The following is a 19,298-nucleotide window of genomic DNA, read 5'->3' on the forward strand; positions in this document are numbered from 1 at the left end:
AGATTTTCTATGCCTACAGTAAATGTTAATGGGATGGTTTTCTGTTTCTAATTGAGGAATTTCTTTTTAGTTATAAAACATCTCTAATATGGCATGGTTAAGATGCCCAAAAACATTACATGATTGTTACCTAATCCATCTGAAATCAGAGACCATGTCGGAGTCTACATGAACCTTCAGATTTAATCCGACAAGCCCAGCAACCCATCAGCCACCTGGACTGACATTTCCAAGCTGGTCACTAAAATTCAACCAAAACCAGCTGTCAGTTCAGTGCATAGGCATGCAGGCAATATAATACATGCATATTGACACACTCACACACCTCTTGGCGGACATTTTGATTGGCAGTTGGGTTCTACATGTATAAGATAATTTGTGGACTCCTACTACAGGCATCAGACGCAATGCCCTAAGCTTTCTGTGCTTAGCACTTTATAGTGCAGTGTGTGCAAACATCCACTATATAGTTGTGAAGTACGTAACCATCAACAAACAACTACAGTTTGTAGAACTAGATTTGGCAAAAACCCTGCATGCAGCAGCTTACACTGGGTACAGAAAGATGCGTCAAGGATGTTCTTTCATCACTGGCACACACATAATGCACATGGCATGGCAGCACTGAACACAAAACCTATCAGTCAGAGCTGGGTTAGGTTTGAGAGCACCAGGAGTGTGAGCCGCTAAGTTTGAAAGCACCAGGAGTGTGGGCCTATAAATGGCACACATCCAAGTTGTCAACAGTACTGACTTCTTAGACAAAAGGCAATTACAGGTCATGTAGTCCACTTGTCCATAGAGCAGGTGTATGATGGATGAATTTAGGATAGGGAACATAACCTTGCAATCCAAGCATGCATTCAGAAGCAGTGTTCTGAGCAGCTTTACAGCGCAGAGTTCTCCCCAGAATTTTGTTCCTGCCGGGTGGCATGAAAAAGTGGCCTGGCCGGGCGCAATGGGGAAATGCAGAGCCAGCACAACTCTGCTTACAGCATAGGAGGAGCCTGGGGAGAATACTGTATAATTTGATAGTCGTTTATTCTAACAGGGCTAGAGTGCTATAAACCAGTACTTATGGATGCATGCTTGATCCATGGGGCAAAAAGGTGAAGTGCTGATCTTAAGTTTAAGTAAGCAGAACTGTACTTTGCATTGCTTTCAGTAGAGACGATTTAGGCTCTTTTCAGCCCACCGCACAGGTTCTACGTGGCTCTAGTTCTCCATAGCTTAACTGAGAACTCTACATCCCAGTTATCCAGTGAAAGTGCACCATTTCTGTCATTGGCAAAAAAATAAACTAACGAGGTCTCTCAAATTAGCCATTTATTACTTAAAACAATCTAATAAAGGATGAAAGCACTTAGGCATTTTATTCATCATCCTTCAGTGCTTGGCAAACAAAACATGCAGCATTACAATGGTATTCTTGCTTTGACCCATACAAACATTTCTACAATGTATTTACTCCTTGGCAACCAGTACAGAAACCTACTTCTGTGATTATCGGCAACAAGCACTAACATTCGGTTTGTACAAAAAGAGGAAAAAAAAAACAAAAAACAGAAAAAAAGTAATCTACCAATGGAGAAAGTCATGCCCATTAGATAGATCTGAAAGTTGGACAATACGTCATAACACAAGTCTGCCTCTCATATTGTATGCGGCAAGTTATCTGCATCTTCCTTCTCGATTGGTGGAGGGATACAAACATTGTAATATGGGCTGAATAGAGTGGAATTGCTAAGTTAGCAGTATCCTGAAATGTCTGTGAAATGCTGTACTGCAGTGCCGACAGTGGATGGCAGCACTAGCACATGTGCTGAAAAGAAAATGAATACCTTATAGAATTGAGAAAGTTGTACCAGAATTAGAGTAACTATTGGTGTATGTGCACATCATTAGAAATTTCACCCACGTTTTTGTCACTATAAATGTCCCATGAAACAGCCTGAATCACCAATCTTACAAGACTTCAGGTTACCTTGAAGAACACCTGTTTACTTATAATAAAAAGATGAAGTTATATGTAGGAAGCAGGAACTGGTATAAAGGGGATGCTAAGCTTTCTTGTATATTTATATGGTTTTTTTTTCCTTTTTAAAGGACTTTTCCTCATTTCCTACGACAGGGGTACTGACAACGCAGAGCAGAAATCCCACTTTTACCTGTACTCCTGCATTCTATTCTGGGTTAATATCCTAAAGCAGAACATTGTGGGAAGTGCTCACGCAGTGAGATGTCATTCCTTGTATAAAAGAGCCAGTTTTATTTTTATATATATTTTTTGTTTTGCTGCTTTTTGTCCCCCTTCCTCGCCTCCGGATCCTCCTCACCACATGGTGTAACCGCCATCCGAGCCTCCCATGAAGTAATTGCCTTTTCTCTGTGTGACTACGACGTTGGCACCTTGCATGGCGGCCAGCTGAGCTGCGTTTGGAGGGCAACCTGGAGGTGGTGGCTGAAAGAAACAAGAAATACGTGGAAATGCTGCACAACAGGCTTACATTAACTCAAATTTTCTACAGTTAAATATATAATAAATCTATACAATTATTATGCAGAAACAACTTGGCCAGCTACATGGGATCATGTAGCTGACCAAGCCTTTTCTGCATAATATTTGTATTTTATTTTTTTATTTATCTATATATTAAGATTTTATTCTATTAGCCCTTATCAGTTTTTCTTTTTTCTGTTTATCATATGCCATCCTATGACACACATGTATTTTTGACATAGGTTTGTATTAATAACAATAATGTAGATAGATACAATATTTAGGTGTTACATACAGCAATACGACAATACAGGAATACAAGAAAGACCAGACCATGCAGCACAGTAGGCGTACAAGGTAATGCTTAGTCAGTCACTGGAGGGGAGCATGGAGATTAGACAAGTTAGGTTCACTCAGCTGCATAGCATGGGTTCACAGTAATGGAGGTGCATGATCAGGTAGGACACAAAAGGAGGAGAACCCTTCCCAAAGGCTTACAATCTAGAGGGAGAGGTAGGGACACGAAAGGTAGGGGACCAGAGTTCAGCTGTGGGTTTAGAGCACTTGTGAGGGGTAGTAGGCCAGAGTGAAAAGGTGAGTTTTGAGGGCTTCTTGAAGATGTTGAAGGAGGGGGCTGCCCTGATGGGTGGAGGTAGGGAGTTCCAGTGTTGGAGCAGCTCTTGAGAAGTCCTGGAGGCGTGCATGGGATTGGGTGATGCGGGGGGCGGTCAGGCAAAGTTCATTGGAAGAGCGGAGTGAGCGGCTAGGTGTGTACCTCTAAGTTATGCTCAACACACACCATACAATCTTGGTTGTACAGATTTACCAAATCTATGTAGTATAATGGCCAACAGATTGAAAATACCTTGAATGAATAAATGGATAAGCTCTTCTACTACATGAAAGTGGTAAGATTGAACAACCAAGATTGTATGGTGTGTGTTGAGCCTAGGATCGGAAATGTAGGTTGGACAGGTTTTGTGGACAGATTTGTAGGTCAGACACAGTATCTTGAATCGGATTCTGGACTGGATAGGAAGCCAGTTGAGGGATTCAAGGAGGGGATCCGCCGTGGTGGAGCAATAGGAGCAGTGGATAATTTTGGTTGCCGCATTCATGATGGACTGCAGTGGGGCTGTTCGGGTCACAGGGAGACCAGACAGAAGGGCATTGCAGTAGTCAAAGCGGGAACTTATGAGGGCATGGATGAGGAGTTTGGTGGTGGAAAGGGCGAATCTTACAGATGTTACGAAGGTGGAAGTTGCAGGACTTTGTGAGGTTTTGGATGTGGGGAGTGAAGGAGAGTTCGGAGTCCAGGGTGACACCCAGACAGCGGGCTTGAGAGGTAAGGCGAATATGGTAGTGTGGTTAACAGTGACATTCACATCTGGGAGGTTCATGGATGGCCAGGGTGGGAAGATCATAAATTCCGTTTTGTCTAGATTTAGTTTCAGGAACCTAGCGGACATCCAGGAGGAGATGGCCAATAGGCAGGAGGAGACCTTGTCCATGGTAGTGGTGGATATGTCAGGGGGGTGGGATTGTAGATCTGGATATCATCTGCATACAGATGATAGAGATAGAAAGAGATTCTCTCTCTCTCTCATTCACAAAGCCATGCTAACTGTTAGCACGCTGGTGAAAAGCCCATTATCACGCCTAAACATAGTTTAGGCGTGATAAAATAAAAACTTGCGCACAAAGTTTTGCGCGTAAAATTTTACGCACGCAACGCCATTAAACCCTATGCGACGTTTCGCGCGCACCGGACTTTGCGCGCGAGTTTTCCCCTCAAAGCGGTGCTAACCTACTTAGTGCAATGCTTATCACGCCTAAAAATGTTTAGGCGTGCTACCTAGGTTAGCACCGCTTTGTGAATCAAGCCCTAAGAATATGGTTTCTAACAACACCTACCTATTTCATTTCTTTATTTATCCAATTATTTATATATTTATGATACATACTCAATGGCATATAAATACCAGCAGCCTTATTAAAGTAAATATTAATAAAAATACCCTCTACATCTAATATAAGCACATACTAATAAACACTACTATTTATAATTCACTAAAAGTAGTGATCCCCAACAACAAACGTATGAAATTTATAATAACATATTTGCAATTGATTTAGCTATGCAATAACAATGATCATATGGTTTTATTATATTTGTATGCATATTACATGAAGGTATCAGTGTATTGAGGAGTTTCCCTTTCCTTCTGTAAACGTAGGCACTGTTATTGGCCTGATGAAGCAGGCTCAGACCCGCGAAACGCGTTGCCTGTACTATCACTAAAAATCTTTTGTACCACAAAGATTTTTCATCATTGAGGTAAGCTACCTCATTTCCTTATCGATTTTAAACTGTTTTTAAACGTTTTTATCATACACCAGGGCGCCTCTTTTACCTAATGAGTGCTCAATTATGCAGTGCCAATTTGACTGAAGCAACGCCGGTGTTCAAAATGACCTGCTTCACTGTAAAGGTGCCAGTGTTCAGACAGCTGCTGGCATTACAATTATGTAACAGCGCATGTGCTGGGATCCGCCAACATCTTATTGCAGCACATTAGCTGGCTGGTCTGCAGCATCATTATTACTGGATCACCAACCACAAAACTGAAGAAAGCAAGCTCTAATCGCATTAAGGTTGGCAAGAGAATCTACAGATGGTCAAAAATAATTCTGGCTTGAATGCAAATTACATGTGAACTGTCTGCAGCTTAGAAATGATTTTCACTTTCAGCAGGATAGGAACCGGACAAGGCCCAATTCCAATCTGCATACAAATTTTCCTGCAAGTCAGAATTATTTGTGACCATCAGTACTTTTCTGTACTGATACTTTAAGATCTTGGAAAGATTCTCTGGCATTATACCACCAAGTAAAATCACATAAATACATTAGAAACAATACTTACAGGCACAGATGCACTACTGCCAGTGCTAAACCTTGCACCAGCATCATATCCTCCATCCACAAGGACTGTGGAGCCAGGGGGGTAGACCGCTCCAATGGGGTAATAAGCCAAGGGAACAGAGGAACCCATTGGTCCAACTGGCATGGTCTGCGGCATTGGCACGTACATGGAGGTTCCGGGGTAATGGGCTGAGAGAGTTGGCATATTAGCAGCCTGGGGATGGACATATCCTGAACGATACAGCTGGCAAGAAGAAAAAGAAGATTCATTAATAAACTGCTTCACCTTATGGAGTAAGAGGGGAAAACAGCAAATCAGTGCAAACTACCCTTTGTGTAGACTTAAGCCGTTTCTGAGTAATTCCAAGCACCTCTATAAATATTCCTAGAATAAAGGGCAATGAGACCAGCATAAGGCGAGTAAAGTCCCCACTGGCTTACAGATAAGCCTACCTTTAGCTCGGTTATCTGTAAAAACTACCGACATGGGGCAAGTTGGAAGATAGAAGTGGGAAAGTGTACAGTGTGTAGAAGATGCAGAGAATATGTGTAAGGATACAGTGCATGGGTAAATGTAGAGGGGTTTAGGAAATTGTACAGCGAGTATCTGTGTGGGAGTATTACAGGTGTATAGGATTGTGTGTATACAGTTAATGGGTAACTGGAATGTGAATGTGTATACAGTGCAAGTGTAAATGTACAGTGTATGTGTTCAGAGGATGTGAGTAAATGCTCTGCTTATGTGTTTAGCATGTGGGAATATAGAGGCAGGCAAATTGTGCAGCACATGTCTGTATAGGCGGGTGCATACAGTGCATAAGTATACAGTGAATACATTTACAGCAGGTGGGCATGTGTCAAGGTTGTGGGCATGTGTCAAGGTTGTGCGCATGTTTGTAGGGGTACGTGTACATTTACAAACCAAACATTATGCAAAGCAGATGCATAAGGCTCGGTTGACACTATGCACGTAATCCATGTTCCGGGCTCCGGTTTTCTAACCCGGAACGCAAACGGATCCATGCTGCCCTTTTGCAGCATACATTTCAGATGAGTATGCGTTTCTCTGTGGGTGGGGAGGGGCCCGCCATGCTGAAGGGGATAACAGGCAGGAAGGGGGGCAACGGGCGCAGCAGCGGGGGGGGGGGGGGGTTGAAGTCACCTGTGACCCCCCCTTCCCCGCGCCCCCTCCAGCAGGGATCTCGCTGATTTTCTTGTTCCACAGCTCGTTGTGTCACTTCCTGCAATGCCGCCCAATAAAGTACAGAGGGCGGCATTGCAGGAAGTGACGCGGCGTGCGGTGGAACGAAAGTTGGTGAGTTCCTTGCTCGGGGGGGGGGTAATCTGCTCACATATAAATACAGTGAAACCCCCGTTATCTGGCACGAACTGGGTTAGGCTGATGCCGGATAAGCGTAGTTTCTGGTTGCTTGAAAGTCAATGTTAAAAATAGGCCTAGCTAAAGCAGTGCTATACCCCACACTGTATACCTGCCATAAACACTGTATTAATGTTGAAATACAGTAAATACAAATTAAGACGGAGTACAGACTTAAATTACTGCAACTAAGGTTTATTACTGTACAATTGTAATAGTGGCCTTTTACATCCTGCACGGCCTGGATTTTTTTTCCACTGTATGGCTAAGTATACGCATAATGCTCGGTTCACATATGTTTTAAAAATGTATCCGTGCTCCGTTTTTGGGCCTGGACCAATTAAAATAGGGTCAATTTTTACCCACTTCAAAAACTGCACACTGGGGGGTAGGATTTAAATCTGTTGCATGTACTCACACACGTGTTACGCACATGAATACTGACTGGAGATGCAGCAACCACTTTACATAATAAACTCAACACAGCAGCCAGTAAATTCATAAACAGGCGTTAGCAGCTAAATTATACTGCTAAGCTCATACGCTTGTAATCAGAACAACTAAATTCTTTCATCACTGAACTAAATAAAAATCAATAGCCCTTTCATTATTAAAGCTAGAGCCCATCCAAAAATGTATTTCAGGGGTACATATTATTTTGGCGCCGCCAACTGAATGTTCAGCATGGGGAGAGCCGAATGTCGGCTTTCCCCGCTGCCACTAAACTTCGAGGCGGCGTTAAATACTATTCCCCCTCCAAGTTGTCGCAACTCGGGGGAGATGTAATTCGGGTCAGGCAGCCGCCAGAGCCCCGAATCACTGCTACTTGCCCTGCGCAGCACAGCATTGCTGCTATGACGGTGCCCAGTTTCAAAACTCGGCACTCAGAGCCGCACGCCGAAATGAACGGATCGGGTATTTCAGGTTTGGTAAAGTGTCAAAACTTGTTTTGAGTTTTAAAGTGTTACTGCTTCCATGTCTAGTAGTAAGGCCACACACTAGGCAGCTTTATTACCTCAGCAGCAGTGACTGCTGTTATATGGGGCTTTCCTGAACAAATATAGCACTGCTAAACAAAACTACTTTCGTAATGCTATATACATTGTATGAAACTGAAAGTACTGAGGAATCATCTTACACACAGTATAATGTACTGTAAGTGGAGACTGCAGGACTGCTTTAATATGAAATTTCACCTCTGGTCTAACACACTAAAGGGACCCTGAACAGCGGCAGGAAAAAAAAAAAAATATCTACACTTACCTGGGGCTTCTTCCAGCCCCCGAATTCCTTCGGCATCCTCTGGTTCCCCTCCGTGGTCTCACTGGTGGCTCCACTAACCCACCAACTTCGCGTGAAGTTGTGCCTGTCTGAGTAAGCATCCTGCTCTTTTCTCAAAAGACTGAACTACGCATGTGCGCATTACCACCTGATCCGTGCCTACCACACAGATTATGCAGTAATGTAAGTATATGGCTATGCAGTAAGTGTAAACGATGGGGTGCGTTGTAACATGGCACACATGCGTATCCCGGTGACATTTCTTGTTCAGCAAGGAACATATCACTGAGCAGGGGGCGGGCCTATGCATATTACCCAGTCATGCTGTCTGCCGCAAGGCAATAGGAAAGAGGCAGTGCACTAGTCTCTAGTTTTGGTGTTCAATTCCAGATAGCCGAATCGAACCACCTGAATACTCCCGCCTGCCGCTGTTCAGCATGAGTAATGTGTTTCACGCGACTCGGATACTTCCTCCTTCAAGTTTGGAAGAATGAAGCATTGGAGCCACATTAAATGCAACATGACTTCTAACCCAGTGAACTTCTGACCCTGTCTGCTTCTTGGGTACTGAACAGCAGCAGGTGGAAGTATTCGGTTGTTTCGAATCAGCTACAAACACCAACAAGAATAGTCATTCACCCAGCAGGAGGCGGTCACGGGATCCATGCTACTGAAATGACAGTATCCCGGTCTCTGGCAGCCACTGAGTGTGCTCCCTCAACACTAAAGGTGGGTTACACACATCAAAGTCTTGACTGGCCAAATTTACAACTTCCAGATGGTGTAAGCAAGCTCTCATTCTACATGGAAGCGGAAGCGGTAGAACTGGCTAATCAAATTAGGTGTATATGCACCTTTAGGCCTGGTTCACTTTTAAAATAAAAAAAATAGATGACGGCAGCGATTTTCATTTTTTGCGCAGATTATTTCCCCTCCTGGCACTCCACTGCACGGTACAATTTTGTGCAAAGCACTTTTGCAGAGTGATTCCAGTTTTTTCACTTCCTGACATCAGATAATACAATGTATTTATTCTTAAATCCGCAAACGTAAATCGCCGCATAAAGCGATTTTGTGAGTGTTTAACGCTCTTCCTATACCTTCCATTAAAGCAAAATCGCCCCAAAAATGGTACAGGGCGAAACGCGCAGATATGAACCTTCTGATTGAGAATCATTGCACAAGCTTTTTGTGGGCGATTTTGAAAGTCACCTGCGCTTGACAAAAAGCCCGAAAACGCCCTAGAAGTGAACAAGCCCTCACACTTTGCAGTTTTGGACTTCTAGACCCTCGAGTGCACTCTATCATGGGCGTTTGAAATGAATCAGGTCATGCGATCTACAGTAAGCAGTAAGTACAGAAGGAACAAGCTGGATTTCTGCAAAGCAGAGGCACCAACAAATGTAAAATGTATTACAAGCTTGCTAGCTAAAAAGGATTTTTTAAATTTACCATTTGAACCCCTCCCCCCCAAATTGTTGCGTTTTGCAGGATCAGAATCAATTTGGCCAAGTCAGTTTGCACTTACAAGGAATTTGACTTGGCAGTTGCTTAACAGGCACAAAACCATTCAAGGACAGACAGTATACATGTTACAGCCACAACCCCAAAGTCTGGCCACTTCGGGTTCCGGCTGATCTAAACTAGAAGAAGAAGTGGTCGTCTCACTGCAGCCAATGTGCGAAATGAATTATATTACAGGTGGCATTGTGAGAAATGAAGTTGGCTCCTCGGCTCTGGCTCCTCCCCCTGCCCACCTCCTATTCAGCTCTACAAGCCGGGGACACACGTGTGGCCCCCAAAGTCATTGGTTGCGGCAGGGAATTCTGCCGTTCCTTCCTGCACAGCGGGTGCTGGCAGAAGCAATGTCTGCAGCCTTCCCGCTCTGCTTCCTTCCTGCGACGAACAACTCTGGCAGCCGGGGACACGCTCATTCCCCCAGGAGAGGAATAGGAGGTGGGTAGGGGAGGAGCCAGAGCAGAGGAGACGGCTTCATTTCTCACATTGCCGCCGGTAATGTAATTCATTTCTCACATTAGCCGCAGTGAAATGGCCACTTCTAATTTTGAATGGCCAGAACCCAAAGTTGCCAGACTTCGGGTTCTGGCCGTAACATATATATTACAAGTCAAGGACAGTATGTAAGTTCTAGTGGCAGTGAACAGGGCGAGAATTGTTCATTTACAGTTCTGTGCCGAATGCTTTCCAATCCTAGCGGCTCTAGCGTGGTTCTGCATTAAGCATGGTTAACGCCTGCAGGAAAAAGCTGTTCCTGCCTGCGACCCGCTTTCTCAAGCAAAAATAGGAGTATCTGTAAGAGGATCAATGTGCGCTCTGTGGCCTCTTTTTTTTTAAACCAGCTTTTAATACAGGTCATACTTGTTGGCGCCTCTTTTACAATAAAAACGTTCGATTTTCCCGTTTATTCGATCTAAATGATCGAATGAAAGTTGAAAATGTTTTTTTTTCGATCAAGAAATTTGAACGATTATCCCATATTTCAAGAAAAATCTCATCACCATGCTGGAAATATCTTTATATTCGATCTAACGGAATAATCGAACTAAATTACGGTATCTACATAGAAAAAAAAAAACATTGTACCATGTATGGGCACCTTTACTGCCATTTGTCCACCCGTGGTGGAAGGGTGTAAGGCCCCTTTTACACTTCATCAGTTGCTCTCAGTTATTACTGAAAGAAAACTGATTTTCAAAGTAATGCCCATGTTTTCCTATGGCACAGTTCCTACCACATGCATTTACCTGAAATATTTTTCACAATGCACTATGGAAAAAACGCATGCCAACGCATACTAATTTGTACTAACGCACACCAACTCATTAAGTGTAAAAGGGCCCTTACCCATTTGTTCACTACAGAGAACAACTTCTTACCCAGAGTGGGCTTGGGTCTATTCTCCCCATCTGCCTTTACAGTGGCTGCCTTGGAGGTAACCCTGGCCTGTGAGTATGTTTTCTCTTGATAATTTCTGAACCCCTCTGGTGCACTAATATACTACATTATATTGGACTCTCGGTTATCTCCTTCTCTTGTTTTACAAGCTGAAGGTCTGCCAGAGATCAGTACTACATTATTTCAGCAGCAACGATACAGCCTGATTTCATGTCTTGATGATATGGCTCACTAAAATGGAGTAAAATCAGATTTTCACAACAGGGACACAGACACTAAAGGTGGCCACTAACGATCCAATCTTTTTCATCCAATCTTTCCAAATCTCTGTAGTAGAAGAGTAAACTGAGTGAATATATTGAATGGATACTATAGGAAGTCCCTTATATTACATAGAAATGGTAAGATTGGATGAAAAAGATTGGATCATTAGTGGTTACCTTAACAGACATCGGGGATGTAAATGAAACATGCATAAGCATTTGTACCATACATTCATACCATACATGCAATAAGACTTATTCTGCGATGGTTTTACGTTACCTCAGAGTAAGCAGGAGGAGCATCTGTATAAGGAGGAGCTTGTTGGAGATGCATGGCTGGTGGGTAGACAGACTGTGGGTTGGGAGTCTGGGAAGGATAGGCTGGTGCGTTAGGGTATTGTCCTGTAGAGGAAAATGAAGGATAAACATGATGTCATGATTACTACATGTGATAATCAGAAGTGCTGCTGATTGAAAAAAACTTAAGTCAAAAAAATGCATAAAAGGTATTGATTTGGATGGTTCCATTGGCTTACGCATTCTCCATCTTCTTCATGAATGCTGAACTCTAGATCAGTTTCATAGTATATTGAAGTATTATAGTGGGGTTGTGTCAAGCGTGAGGTTATATTTTCCAAGCCCAGATTTAAAAAGTGAATGTTGACACCTTGCTGGCAACTATAAACAAAGATAGTTTATCCTGTTTGTTTTGGTCTGGTTTCTATTGTAACAAAGTTTTTTCTGCACCTGAAGGAAACATGGCGCTTTCTTGAAGCGGGATTGTCAGCCATAAAATTAACTTCTATTTACGCACTGCTCTGTCTTTATTATGCAGTCTGCAACCTGACCCTGCAAGCATTAAAATCTAATCATACATTTTTATGCTGCAATATATATTATTTCAGCCAGCCTGGCTCTATTTGGTACATTGCCAATGAGAGGGAAGCTGGTCATCTCCCCCTCCCACATTCCTGCTCCTCACCGATTGGCTGAGGGCAATTCAGTGTGAAGTTGCTGAAATACAATCTATGCAGTTTCTAGAAACTGAGGCTAGAAACCCACTAGGAGCGATTTCTTATTATTTGAAAAAGCTCTTGCTGATGCAATGCTATGGGGGATTTTTATAAAATCACATTGTTCAAGTGAGATCACAAAGCGCTCAGAAAAGTCACTCCTAGTGGGTTTCTGGCCTAAGGGAGGAAATTACATCGGGTTTGGCTTCAATAGTAAAAATGGAAAATGCCTGAAACAGTTCTCTTTATTTACTATATAAAATTCTAATGTTATGAAAGTAGAACAAGTATTTATCTACTTATATAATGGTATGTGTTTTTTCCCTGGGATAGTATGGCTGTCCCTGCTGCTTTAAAAGAAACAAAGTGGTGTCTTTAAAAGAGAACTCAGGTAAGAGGCGTATGGAAGCTGTTATTTTTCTTTCTTAATGCTTTTTGAATCACTGACCACCAACATTGACAAAAGGCTATCAAGTTTTTGACCAGTCTATACAGATTGTAGCTGAGAGCAGCTGAAGCTCAGTGCTAATCTACCCTATATGTGATGGGCATATCCAGAGGCAAGCTATACACAAATTATTTTATAACAATGCGCACAGCAGGAGAAATACAGCAACTGCTTATTTCTGTTTAATCTTGCCTGTGGCACCTGCACAGCATATTAATGCAAGGCAGTTGTGAAGCGAGTGAATGCAGCATGTATAGAAACGTGAACAGCTTTGCCCCAAGGGCTTCCTCTTCAGCAAATCCCAGATGGGACGTGTGTTGCTTGGCGCAGTCTTTCAACATCTCAGGTTAGCAACACAGCACAAAAATAATTGTCAGGAAACGCTAAGTCAGCCCTTCTGCCAAGGGGCAGAACTGAAATATACAGTCATTTTTCAGGGTATGTAACCTACAGTGCCAGAGAAGCCAGCAGCCAGAGAAGCTTCTGCAGTATGACGTAGCAGAGTAATATCGTTCTGCAGTCCCAGCACTTGTGACTACTGTACAGTCACAACCACAAACAAAGATGTGTGTAGATTTGTGAGGGTAGGAAGTAGTAAAGGCAGGCATATATTTCACTGGCACACTGCCTGCTTTTCCTACTGGCGCTCTGCCCACTGCTTCCTGTGAGTGTTAACTGAGGACAAGCACACTGCAAGTACAATAAGAAATACTAGAAGTTACAAGTAAAGAATGTTTACAGTTTGCACAGCAAAGACTGAATATAAATAGGTGAAAGAATTTCTGTTGGGCACACTCACTAGTGCAGAGTTCAGTTGAAGGCCATTCCTGGCTTATGACGATACAGTTAACTCTCAGATAGTGAACCAACCAGCTCTTTCATGTTGGCTGCTGTCAAGAGTAGCCCAGGGTCATATTACGCGTTATATAATTTGCACACCAGAGCATAGTCGCTCCTGCTTTTCCTACGTCCTTTACGCAGAGTTCCCCAACCCTGTCCTCAAGGCCCACCAACAGTACATGTTTTGCAAAAACCACAAGCATGTACAGGTGGGGTAATTAGTGACTCAGCAGAACTAATTAAACCACCTCTGTGGATTTCCACAAAACATGCACGGTTGGTGGGCCTTGAGGACAGGGTTGGGGAACACTGCTTAAAGCAAACATGTCAGGTCTTGAAATACCACCACTTAATTGCAGGAGGCAGAACATGATTAACAGCTCAACACCCACAACACCCAGTGTAACTCAATCAGGGTACATGTTTTGCACTCCTGTATCTACCTCACCACATCTTACCCTGATCCCGAAACTCCCAAACTTTCCTGTGGCAGCCTTATCCCATGCTCCTTCCCTAACTCTAAAGTAAAGGCACCTACATACACTAAGGACCCAGCAGGTGCGCAGGTGCGCAGGCCCCCCCCCCCCCCCTTCCAATTTTGCTGCGTCGTCATCCCTCCTTCCTTTTCCTCAGAAACAGCCCATACAGCACTCTCGTCCCCCAGCACTGTAACAAGTGTTCCAATCCTCTCAGGGGAAAAATAAGCACATGCTTAAGGGCCAGTTTCCACTGGCCGCATTACGATCGCCACACCGCACACACTGCTAGTTGCGACGCGGTGCAGTCTATACAAACTCAATGGGACCAACATGCAAACTGCAGAAAACTGCAGCATGCTATCCATAAATTTAGCCGCATCGAAACGGTTCCATTGATTAACACTGAATGCAGTTTTGTTGCGGTGCGGCAATCTCACAGCACCGCGTGTAGTGGAAATGAGCCGTAAGGCATCGTACAGGTTATCATTCAATCCTTATGCTACATGTCTTGATTGGTAATTCAGACAGAAATGCTATATCAACAAACGTGAGCTTGATTCTTTCATTAGATCTTTTGTTATGCCTATGGCCAGTAGATTGACCGTTTAATCAGTCAACCCTTAGAGTGAAAGAATATAGCACGCACAAATCAAACATTCTGTAACTGAATCCACCAATAAGGAGAGAGCAACGGGCAGGAAATACAAGTCAGTATTTGTGATTAAAGCCCAACACGGAGGTTCTAATCAGGCTGTTCTGTTAGTGCATGCAAACTTGGCCCTCCAGCTGTTAAGGAACTACAAGTCCCACAATGCATTTGCCTTTATGAGTCATGACTGTGGCTGTAAGACTACTGCAATACATTGTGGGACTTTTAGTTCCTTAACAGCTGGAGGGCTAAGTTTGCCCATGCCTGCACTAGACTGTTCTCGACAGTGGTGGTAGCCAGTTGAGGCAGTCTCTGCTGAGGAACTAGAGTGTCTGCAAGTGTCCACAAGGTTGCTTAATGCATCAGAGTGCCAGAACTTTAAACAGTAAGCAGCCAAGTCCATTGTTCCACTCCTCCTGAAGGTCATACTGTTGCGCACCGCACATCTTCCCCTCCTCGTAGCAACAGATGCATCACCACATGGCCATGTCCTCCAATAACAAGTATGGACCTAACAAGCTTCCCTATGCTAATCTGTGCAGTGTGTGTGCTTTGCCAGTAGTCCTAATGGTCATATTGAAGCAGAAAGTGGTGGGGCATTTGACCCAATCCCCATCGGGCAACATCAATCACGCGTGTGTACAGGCCTTTAGTTCCCTTTCTAACAAATCTAAGACAGAAACCAGTGTTTGAAAATGTGTTAGTATAAGGTTACGGTTTACATTAAGCAGGTATTTACTTGGCCAGGTAAATCATATGCAGCCTTGCCTTATTTCTTAACAATACTTCATAAAATAATCAGATGTAAAATGAAATTAGCCAATTAGCCTAGACGTGACCATAACCCCCATCCATTAATAAAACTACAACAACTGCTTTAAAAAGGGAACCAGAACGTTTCACACAAAATAAACATATCAGTCAATAGCTTGTAAAGAATAAATGTTCTACCTGATAATTTTGCCGCTCTGGTGTGCCTTTTTAGTGTTTTTTTATCCATTATTGCTCCAGGAAAAAAATCAAATATGGCCGCCGGCTCATATCCCTTCTGCTTCCGGGTTATGAGTTGTTCTGGATGTGCTGTCTAGGCTATATGAGACTATGCTGCTATCTAGGCTATATGAGAAAGGCTGCTGCAGCCTTTCATCTGTGTGCTTTCATTTTGGTATGATGTGCAGCTGCCTGTAGGAAGTGTCTCTCATAGGAATGAAACTGCAGTCATCAACAGTATCTATGCAGACAGAGTGCACACAAAGCACACAGATCATATTGTAGCCACACTTGTCTGTTTCAGAGATTCTTTCTCAGCAGGAGCAGCCCCTCCCATGTCATCATAGCGCTCAGTATGCAAAGCAGGATCTGAGCCAGGAGGTGGCAGGCTTGGGCTTGAAAAGACTCCACAGAAGAGTGACTCAGCTATAATGATTCCAGGTCAAACCTAGACTGAGCCAGTCAGGGATTCTTATCACAGCTGCTAATAGACTAAGCAGAAAAGAATGAAACTAAAAGCAGGGTAGGTGTTTACTGTCATGTTCCCACTGATAAATGTAATAAAATACATGAGGGTGCTTCCTCTCTGGTTCTCTTTAAACAGTAAATAACCTTCTGCAACCTCAGTGATTAAAACAGATAAGAAATCATTTTGGGCGTGAGACATTGAACTGGCATTCCTGAAACTGGTAATTATACTTAAAATAATGTATTATTTATCAATTGCATTACCGGTACTTTAAAAAAGGCAACATTCAATGAAAGGCAAATTTAGATTTACCAGCAATATATTTTCCAGGAACTGAAAAGACAGAACCCATCCCACTGCCTATGGATGGACAAATAGGATAGCATACAGTAAAGGGTAGGTTGCTTGGGTACTGTCCTTTAGATTTTCTGGAAAATAAATTACAGTTCAATATTTGTCTTCCCCACATCATCTCAAGACAGCACTCATGAGAGGATAATCAAAAACATATTAGGGAGGGACAACAGCGTGCAATAATTTGCACCCATACGCTAAATCAAAGCTAAGTGACACATCTAGTCTGTAGTGCCTCACAAAAGGTTTCTTTTGAACACTTTACACCAGTGGTCCCCAATGCCTGATCCGGCCTCCTGGACTATCTCTTTTCATTCACACAGAGCAGTATGCAGCAGAGTGTCACCAGGTGCATTGACCTCTCCTCTTCTTCATCCTCATGCTGACACGCATCAGGAGCCGTACAAAGTACGCTGCAGCATAGCAGATGGCTGTAATGAGAGGATGGCTCATCTGGTGACATTCTGCTGTGCGCTGCTCTGTAGGAATAAAACAAAATAGAGATGCCATCCCCCGCAGACCGCTGTGATGGGGTATGGCTGCTCTGCTGCACACTGCTCTGCATGCCTGCAGAGGGGGGTTCTCTGTAAGGGTAGCAACTTAGCATTATGGGGGAGAAGGGCTTGTGATATATCCTTCCTGTGGGGGGCAGATGAGTGTTATGATTAAAGGACAACTGTAATGAGAGGGATATGGAGGCTGCCATATTTATTTCCTTTTAGACAATACCAGCTGCCTGGCAGTCTTGCTGATCCTTTGTTTCCAACACTTTTAGCCATAGACCCTGAACAAGCATGCAGCAGATCAGGTGTTTGACATCATTGTCAGATCTGACAAGATAAGCTGCATGCTTTTTCTGGTGCGATTCAGACACTACTGCAGCCAAATAGATCAACAGGGCTGCCAGGCAACTGGTATTGTTTAAAAGGAAATAAATATGGCAGGCTCCATATTCTTCTCACTACAGTTGCCCTGTAACTGCCCACACTTTGCTGGGAGTGAGGTTGGTGGGCTGGTTGAGGGGAGTCAGGTGCGGTTTTGGAACCACTGACCGCAATGAAAATCTACCAAGGGTACATAGTTTTAGACTGTGATGAGCGAATATGGTCATTTTCCATTTGTCACAATTGAGGCAAAAACTTCACATCTCCACACTATAATATACGGGCATGAGAAAACACATTTTCATCAGATGCACTGAAGTGTATGGGCATGAAAAAGCATATTTTTACAAAAATGTATATCTTGATATTAAATCAATTAAATTTTCATGAAAATATTGAGTCAGGCGAAAATACTAATTTTGATGCAAAAATGGTGACCTCAATTATGCTGGGTTTATACAGTCCAAAGGTCACTTCAGCAACACTTGGGGAGGGGTCATGCTTGCAAAAGTTACAGAAGTTTTCACGCAATGCAAAAAAGAAAAAGAAAAAAGAAAATGGTATAACGCACATAATGCTTCCCTACGGACTTTCGCAGTAATGTGGGAGTAATGCGCATTTTTCCGTTAAAACATACCAGCCTGGTTGCTTTTTTTTGCATTCCCTATTGAGAAGGGTCAGCTGCTGCCCAAAAAAATCTGCAACCTTCAGTTTCAGAAAGAAAAGCGTTAAACGGTTATAATAAAACAAAGCTCTGCTATGAAGGCAGTGCTAAACAGATAAAGCAATGCAGCTTACATTCACAGATATTAAAACAACAAGCCCAGCACAGGATATCTTACAGTATACATGCCTGAAAGCCGGCACGTCACAGTTTGTAAGCTGTGTCACATGCTTTCGACATGAATTCATTTTCACATTCTGATCTGTTGGAGCTGCATTTTCTATACCGTCAGCAGACCCCCCCCCCCCCCCCCCCCCACCCCCGCGCTCTCCTGACAGCAGTGACTATGTGTGGTAGTATATTTACTCCTATTATACTCTACACGGGCTGCTGTTTCACACACCACTGTCTCCGATACACAAATTTCACTCAATTTTCAGTTTAACCGATTGGTTTGATAAATATACTGAAAATGAATAGATCACACTATCAGACATAGTAAATGTATGGTTAACTTTGTAGTACTCATTGCTCAAACAGGAGAAAACTGCAGTCACGGTAGGTGTATGTGATCGCGCTTCAAAATCTGATCCAATAATGATCTACTAACAGGACTCAAAGTTAATTATACAACAGATGGAAATTTTCCAACCTGACTGACGTACTTCTGCTAGTGCACGCAATTTAGAAACTTGAAGCAAACCTGTGAAAGTCACATAGTTGGCAGAGGGAGGCTTTTGGATTTCCCAGAGGCTTTATACATCCTCCTGGAGACCACTGATCCAGAGCTGGTACCCTCTGGAAGTTTGCAGCTGCACTCCCATCCGTGAATGAGAAGTGGCTGCACTGTTCTGTGCTACTCCGCAGACGAGGTGTCCTGCTTGCTAATGGACTGGAGCGCAGCTGTGGACACCTTTTGACAAGCTGTTGTCAAAAAGGGTTCAGAGGGTTCCAGCGCAGAATAGGTGGAGGAAGAAGGGACAGGGGAAAGTTCTGGATTATCCAGCAGCTGTCCTCTACTGAAGCAAGTACTTTTCTTCCTTACAGGTACGCTTTAAAGACAACGGTGCACCAGGGACAAAATAAATAAACCTCCATATAAGGGAGGTCCGTAATGGAGTCTGCTGTTGGGGGGGGGGGGGGGGGGGGGAAGTTAGGTGAGCCTTACTACTTACCTATGGGGCGCTGCTCCTCTGGTCCACAGTCCATATGGCATCGTCCACAGCTGCTGTATTTTTAACTTCC

The 19,298-nt window shown here is 43.3% G+C and overlaps 1 protein-coding gene across 1 annotated transcript in view; it reads right to left on the bottom strand.

Annotated features, from left to right (window-relative positions):
• Window positions 1–2,245: 2,245 nt before the first annotated feature.
• The window catches only part of DAZAP2 (DAZ associated protein 2), a 31,973-nt gene continuing 14,920 nt past the window's right edge, over window positions 2,246–19,298 (bottom strand). The window contains exons 2-4 of the mRNA XM_068267384.1: window positions 11,544–11,665; window positions 5,427–5,669; window positions 2,246–2,461 (exon numbers count right to left, since the gene is read on the bottom strand). Coding sequence (XP_068123485.1) covers window positions 2,333–2,461; window positions 5,427–5,669; window positions 11,544–11,665 — 494 coding nt within the window. The 3' untranslated portion in view covers window positions 2,246–2,332. The remainder of the gene's footprint in view (window positions 2,462–5,426; window positions 5,670–11,543; window positions 11,666–19,298) is intronic.

This window comes from Hyperolius riggenbachi, chromosome 2, assembly GCF_040937935.1.
Source record: "Hyperolius riggenbachi isolate aHypRig1 chromosome 2, aHypRig1.pri, whole genome shotgun sequence".
In the NCBI taxonomy this organism is placed as follows: Eukaryota; Metazoa; Chordata; class Amphibia; order Anura; family Hyperoliidae; genus Hyperolius; species Hyperolius riggenbachi.